General features: G+C 42.5%; 1 protein-coding gene across 2 annotated transcripts in view; it reads right to left on the bottom strand.

Moving 5' to 3' along the window:
• OSBPL5 (oxysterol binding protein like 5) overlaps window positions 1-7,531 on the bottom strand; it is a 62,928-nt gene extending 55,397 nt beyond the window's left edge. For both annotated transcript variants that reach the window (XM_074148592.1, XM_074148591.1), the window contains exons 1-2: window positions 7,396-7,531; window positions 778-855 (exon numbers count right to left, since the gene is read on the bottom strand). In XM_074148592.1, coding sequence (XP_074004693.1) covers window positions 778-855; window positions 7,396-7,531 — 214 coding nt within the window. The remainder of the gene's footprint in view (window positions 1-777; window positions 856-7,395) is intronic.
• Between the last annotated feature and the right edge of the window lie 244 nt (window positions 7,532-7,775).

The following is a 7,775-nucleotide window of genomic DNA, read 5'->3' on the forward strand; positions in this document are numbered from 1 at the left end:
TTCATAGTTGAATAAATTTAGTTAAAAATTATTAACAAGTCTTGATTCTATTTCTAGTTACCCTCCAGAAACAGGAAGCTGCAGCCAAAAAAGTCCATACATGAATCTCAAAGCCAGATCTAATTTATTAGGTTGATTCCATCTTTACAAGAAATCAAACCCAGGCACTCAGTAACTCCAGATGTAAAGCCAGGTTTTGAACACCCGGATCCAGAGTCTTTAGATCCAGCTTTACCTCTCCATAACAGGCTGGATGGAAACATTGTGTTCAGGAAATGTTGGATAGTTTGCTTTCCTCTCCTGTTACACCAATTCCCAGAGCTCTCTCCCAGGATCTCGACTCACAGTTTCAGATGCCATGCACTGCACTAAATATTACAGCTTTCTCTTCCAAAACAATTAAGATTCATGATTACCTTGCTGATCAGGAACAGCAGGAGACACTTCTGCTGACAAAATCAACCTTTCAACCATAATTATTCATATACAATTACACTGCCAAATGAGGCCCAAATAAACAGGGTTCTTCTGTGGTAGGTGCTATCAAGTCAGAGGAAAGTGTGGGCTTCTCTGTCATCCCAACCACGCAAAACCACTCATTTTCTTTCTCTCAAAACATGCACACACAGTTCCTGCAGGAATAGAAGGAAAGGCTTTCCCAAAAAGCCTTTTTTTTTTTTTTTTAAAGGTTTTTAAAAGAAGAGAGTAAGAATGATTAATAACAGCCTGAGAAGAAATGAAAGCAAGACTAGGGATGATCCTTATCCCACATCCCACGTACCTTACTAATGGAGTTTGGAGTCTGTGGTGTCTCATCCTTCAGTGCCGAGGGACTGTTTGCTTCCACATCTTTTCCTGTAACAAATAAATGTGATTCAGAAACAGAGAAACTCTGCATGAAACTGTGGCTACTTATGGCCTTAGAAGGGCTACTGCTAACAGCAAGCAAGAGAAGCTGTCATGAGCAGGAGCAGGGCAGAGAGGATCACAGAGAGGGATCTTGCAGAGCTTGAAATAGCCTGGATCCACAGGCTTGGGCTACGCAACAAGTACGGCTTAAAAGTTAGGTCTCAAAACACTGTGGTAAACCAACATGATGGTTGCAAAGTCCAACACATGAAGGCTGGAAAAAAATAGAAATAAGGTTGCTTATGCATCCTTAATCAGCTCCCTTCTGCGTCTGCATTATGATGCAGTCTTTAATTACATTACAACAGTCTGTTCTTTTCTTACATATCCCATGCCTCATTCAATGCAAATAATAAATGGAATTCAGTTAATAAGCAGCTATTCAATACGTTATCCTTCTTGGTCAGTATCTGGCAACTATACCCAGATGCACTTGACAGCGTGCTTTGTTTGACAAATAATAACCATGATCATAAAATGTTACAGGAGACAGAAGAGCATCTAGACATAATTAGTAAAACAAAATTAAAAAAACCTGCAGAAGGTCAGTGTCTTCTGACCAAGTTATTTGTTAAAATAAGAAACATTTTCAATTAACAAGCAGTATTTATGAACAGTATAACATTTTCCAATCATTGTAGAGATATATTTCCACTACCCAAGTATACTAAAATTGCAGTACATTATACCCATTATATACTAGTATGAGTGTGTGTAGTCCTAATCCAAGCAATAAAATGCAATGATAAATTATGTTCTTTTTGCCAACTGTAATCATGTCCTTACGGTAAAAGAAAGCACAGAGCTTCTATTAAGAAAAAGCCAAAAAATGACATCTGATGAGACTAGCTTTTTAGTGCCAAAACAGTCAGTTATCCAATTTCCATGTAGGTTTCTTCTCAAACTGTTAGCAATAAGAGCTTCAGAATACTGGACACAGTAAAGAACCACCAAGACAGTGAAATATAATCCATTTGTAGCACACTGCAAACATGGGAACTCTTAAAAATATTTTTAAACATTGTGTGAGCCAGTCTTGGAAACAATACCAGATCCAAAACTAGGAAGGGAAAATCCCGATTCTCCTGAAGTCAGCAGAAGTTGTCACAGACGTGTCAGAAGCCATAATGTCTCCTGGAGTTTTCAGAGCAGCCATTTAAGAAGCCAAGTGCCATTGGAAAAGTTAGCCACAGAAGCGTACTAAAAAATAAATATCCTCATGGTCATCTTCGCCACTTCCATCACGGGACATGTGAGAGAACAAGGATGTCCCAATATAACTGGAACTGCAACTGCGCTACAGGGTTTCACTGGTAAAGAGACAGGACAAGAACCGTGCCCTTTTTACAGGCATTAACAGGCAGTTTGGTGACCCAACTCTTAAATTTAAGAAAAGGCTTTGTGGGACAATTGATCCTAGAAGGTGTTCAACTTTCCACATGGTGACTAAGGGAGTGGGGGTTTCAGAGGGGTGTCTCACCCTCTGGCATAGTCCTGCTCTGTGCCACATGCATGCAGCCACACTGACACAGAAAGCAAACTCTTCCAAGCCTGGGAGAAGAGGGACAGCACATGCATTGCTCACGTGGGGAACTGAAGCAGAGGAAGGACCTACGCAGTCACATAAGAAGGTGGTGCAACAACAGGGAGCCTATATCTTAACCTAGTTTCTTAGCTGTCACTCCTCCCCTTGAAACACTGAGCCCTAGATAACATACTCAGAAACCTCATGTCCATAGACAAAAGAAAATCCCAAGCGGATGGATATTTGCCAGTCGCCTTGTGCTACCATGACAAGTTGGATGGCTATAAGCACTGCTGGGCATGGATTAGGACCTGTATCTCCGTACTTTTTCTTCCTCTGATGGCACTTTCCTCTCTATAGCCCCTGCTCTCCCTGACAAAGGCAGAGGAGGTTGAAACAAATTCACAAAGCCATGTAGCTGCTGCACTTGTTTCCCATGAAAAGTTTTTTCTGTGCATGTATGGGAAAGTAACATATGGTCTAAAAGTTCAAGTGAAGTTAATGGGAATCAGCTGCTGCCTGCTCTGAGGGAACAGCGTCTATTAGCATAACAGAATTCACATCCATTCTTTATTACATCTCATTTCTTAAAGAAAGCTTAACTCTAAGCTGGTATCCATACAAAAAGCCTGGATGTGAGAGACTTCTGGCTTCTCTCAGTACTACAGTTAAAAGGGTTTGTAACTGAACAATGAGATTTTTGGTGCTCCTGAGGTTCTGGACCATCCTGCTCACAGTTTATTATGAAAAATGGGAACATGCAACTGTTCGCTTTCACCATATCACTTACAGGGATTTGTAAGATATGTTTATAGAGCAGCATATACTGGTTTCTTATGCCAAACATGTTAAGCCTATTGGCACTTGTGCAGGAAATGCTGTTTTTTGGAGTAGAGCTATCTTTGCTGTCTGTCTCAGGCAGACTTGCTGCAGCCATGCCGAGGGTGAGAGCCAGCTCTTTTCTGGAAAGCAAACTTCATTGAAACCATGTGCAAGTTTCTCAAACCCCCGCACACGTAGTGAAGTGCACAGAAAGCCCAAAAGCAAGAGTCCCACCCAGAGCACAACAGACATAGCCGCCTTGAGAAAATAAATAGGAAACCACATAAAAACATAAAAGGAGCTAAATATTAACTGGCTACGGAAGCTGAAGTTCTCATCTCCCTGATCAAGAAAACATAATGCCCACAATAGAAATAGAGCTGCATCTCTCCTGACTTTAAGTGCTGGCTGCCAGCAGGACATGCAAAGAAGGGTCCTCCACAAAGCAGCCCAAAAGTTTTGCACCAAATAGTGAAAAATATTTCAGGAAAGGAATCAATGGTGCTTATGGAAACAACCTTCACCACATCATGAAGAAAATCTCCACCCTTGCAGTTACAGAGTTGAATTACTGATACCTTTTTTTATCCCATTACTGTCATGCATAGGAAAAACAAATATTTTGCTCTCTTCTAGAAGAGTAACTATTCCTTTTTTTTGGTTTTCTGTTGGGCATCAATTCTACAGGTTCATTTGCCTTTTGCCTTTATAAAGAATGTTACAGCAAGCATGACTCATCAATGGCAACAGGAAGAAAAATCCCTGGGTTATTGAGGAATTAATGATTAGCTCCACCCAGCATGAACTATTATTTTACAGGCTTTCTGATAAAGTATCTGTACTACAAAACTACAAGATGAAATACAGGGTCTGATGTGTGGAAAAACTACTGTGAATAAAACCCATTACTGCTGTAAATATCAGCCACACAGCTCAATGTGTACACCAGACTTAAATTTAATTCCATGTATCTATCACAGTAAAATTACCATATTAATGAAAGTGCATTTCTGAGGATGCAGACAGGCTAATCCAAATTTTTATTTAAAGCCACTGTGTGATCTCACAGCCTGGTCAAAAAGAGATTCTCTAAAAGTTCTTTTAGCTATTCTCCCAATAAACTTCCTACTCTCTGAAAGAGAAAAGAGAGATTCTCTCCCCTTATTGCTAGGTTAAAGAAAGGCATGGGCAAGGAACATGAATTCACGTCTCTCTAGTTTGTGAACTTTCTATAAAGAGAAAATGCCTTCCTCAAATTTCTTTTAGTTACCATAATCATTACCATTTTTGTATGCAGGCAAGAGGCAAAAAGTCCAAAGTGTTATTTCAGATAGTGCCCTCTGCATTTCCCATATGTTTCCTTTAAAAATAATCCTCTCACTGAACTGAATCTCCACAGCGCATCTTGCCTGAGGTGTGAAGTCTGTCACTCCCTTCTCACTGAATTATTTACTTGCACACCTTCATTGTTGGAGGGCTAACCCCAGGTGTTGGTTCTGTGAGACCATCAGCTCCAGCCACCTCACAACCCACCAAATTCCTGGCAGGAAACCACTGGGCTTTGCTGCCTGCGCTGCCCACAGTACTCACCCAACATGATCAGCCCAGTGCCCTCATAAAGAAAATCTGCTGGTGTCAGGCAGCGGAACACGGGCCACTGGAAAAGCTCAAGAACTAAGTTCACGTAAAGCAACAGAGAAAAAAGGGTGATAGAGAAATATTCGTTATGGCTTATAGATGTGGACCTGTGGCTTATCTATGGGGATAGCAGCATCACGGAATCTCGGAATCATGGAATTGTCAGAGTTGGAAGGGACCTTCTAGACATCATCTAGTCCAACTCCCCTGCCAAAGCAGGATTGCCTTACTCAGGACTGCATCAAGGCGAGTCTTGAAAATCTCCAGAGAAGGGGACTCCACGAGCTCCCTGGGCAGCCTGTTCCAGTGCTCTGTCACCCTCACCCTAAAGAAGTTTTTCCTCATATTTGAATGGAACTTCTTATGTTCCAGCTTGTGGCCGTTGCCCCTCGTCCTATTGCTGGGAACCACTGAAAAGAGTCCGGCTCCACCATCCTTCAACCCACCCTTTAGGTATTTGTAAACATAGATAAGGTCTCCCCTCAGCCTTCTCTTCTCCAGGCTAAAGAGCCCCAGCTCTTTGAGCCTTTCCTCATAAGGGAGGTGCTCTAATACCTTAATCATCCTAGTTGCCGAGAAGGTGGCGGGAAGTACATGAAGCTCAGAGGAAAACGAGGCAGAAGCAGCAGTGAAGGAGTGAAAGGAGAGCCTGTCACAGGAAATGGCAACTGAATGTGAAGAATAACAGTTACTTCTTAGGGGAAATGTGAGGAAAACAGAGAGACAAGGCAGCTCTGTGGGGACCAGGAAAGAAATTAAAGGAGTAACAAAAATATAAGGATAGACAAAAGTTCAGACTCTCTGCAAAAAATCCCTTGGCTGAAGCAGTAACTTCTGTTTGCGTAAAAGGGATATTCCCTGATTTACAGACTCTCTGGCCTATGCTCCCCCTTTGCAATACAGAGGGCGACCGCCCTTGCTGATGCCAGTGCTGGAGGTTACTTGGGAGAACTGCACAGCAGAACAAAAGCTTCAGTGCAGCTCAAGGCACTTGTTCTGCTGAGCCCAGCAAAGGCTGTTGGGTCCCACTGCCAGCAGGGATCAAAGAGAAACAAGACGATGGGGGAAGCTGAGGAAGGGACAAACTCTTCTAGCTACCTCCTCCACGCTGAAACCCTCAACTTTCCCTGGTTTCTGAAAGATTGCAGCACTGGAATTCCTCTGTGAGGAAGTCAGTAACTTTTAACACTGAAAATGCTGGTAAGAACTAAAGAATGGGTAAACCCTAAGCTATGGCTCTTCATCTCCCTGAAGCAAGGGGAAGTGACTACAGCCTGAAAAATCAGTCCTTCAGGTCCCAAGGATAGCAGAAGTGAAACAGCTGTTTACTTACCACACATTAGTACAGACTGTACTTAGGAGGAGCTAGCTGTTCAGAAGTCCCTACAGATTTAAAACGTATGAAATTTTAGGTGGCATATCTTAAGTTGTTTTCAATTTGATTACTGAAAGGTTGTTGAAGCTTCCAGCGACCTCAGTGATAGCCAGGGTTAGTCGGCACTGCTGAAAACAGGGTCCCCATTGACTTGAAGCAGACACCCACAAATAGAAATATCTGCAAAATCAGAGGCCCTTGAAACCTTTGCACTTAAAGTCCATTAGCTCAGGAAACCCAGCCTGGTTTTGCTCTACATCTGCGAAGCCCAGAGAGTCTGTCAGGCATTAGATCTACATGAACGCTGAAACCTTCTGAGAGATGCTATGTTCTTTCTCTAGATATCAGTGTTTCAAGAGCTCAGCAAGGTGCTGTGAGGTTTGATTATTTAGCACTGACATGGCAGCTGCAAATGACAGCTCTACAAACTTGTGACTGTTCCCTGAAGCACTTGTTTACTGACTGGAACGGAAGCATTGTTTGCAGACTGCAATCAAGGAGAGACTTGAATGTTTACTGTGAACCACAAATTCTGAAACAATAAAATGAGCTCTATTTCCTTCAAAAGGGTGCTAAGAAATTCAAAGCAAAAAAAGATGTAAAGAGAATGCTTAAAGCCAATATGCCATTCACCACAACCTGCCAAGACTCCTTATACTTGTAGTTAATGTTCTGTAAATATCTACAAGCACCACAGAAAGCCTGCTCTTGTAATATTTATCCTGGGCTCTAAATCTGAACAGGGAAACCTGCCATTAAACATCTGCAAATGGGGCCAGTAAATCTTAAATGAGTCCAACGCGTAGGGTGAAACACACAAAGTGCCTCAAAGTGGAAGCGCCTGAAAATGTTAGTCACTTTTGAAATATAACGCCACACAGTGTTCAAACAGTTGTGAACCCCAACTCTGATGCCCGCCGTTCTCACTTAACACCCATGGCAATGACAGACAACAGCATCATGAAAGCAGCACTGTCTGGGATCCAGTAAAACCTGTGTTGCAACAGCTTCTCTCTCTTTCACATTAACTTGCTTCTCTTCGTTTCCTGGCAGCCTGCTAAAATATCTACTTGCAGTCAAGCACCTGAGACATGCTGCTTTCTGCACTGACACACCAGAAACCAACCTGGGCTGAGCGGGTAGATGTCATTGTCGGCCCCAAAGAACAGATTGCGTGTCAGCTTGCGAGGATCAACCTTCTGAGGGGTGGACGAGGCCGGACAAAGGGAGAACCTGCGACGAAGAAAGTTCTCCTCCTTCATGGCATGAGCTGTGGGGGTTTTCTGAAAGATAGAAATAACAGTTCATTTCAAGACACAGGAAATCAAAGTTTCACACCCAGATGACTCTGCTGCTTCAAAGCCGCCTAATCCTATGTAGTGTGCCAGATCTTTTTATAGAGTGCCAGAAGGCTACACAGAAAAAGAAAGTTCTATTAGTTTGAAGCTACAATTACTGATTTGCTGACTCTCAGTATTTGCAAACTGCAGGGAAGCAGGACACTGC

This window comes from Numenius arquata, chromosome 6, assembly GCF_964106895.1.
Source record: "Numenius arquata chromosome 6, bNumArq3.hap1.1, whole genome shotgun sequence".
Taxonomy (NCBI): Eukaryota; Metazoa; Chordata; class Aves; order Charadriiformes; family Scolopacidae; genus Numenius; species Numenius arquata.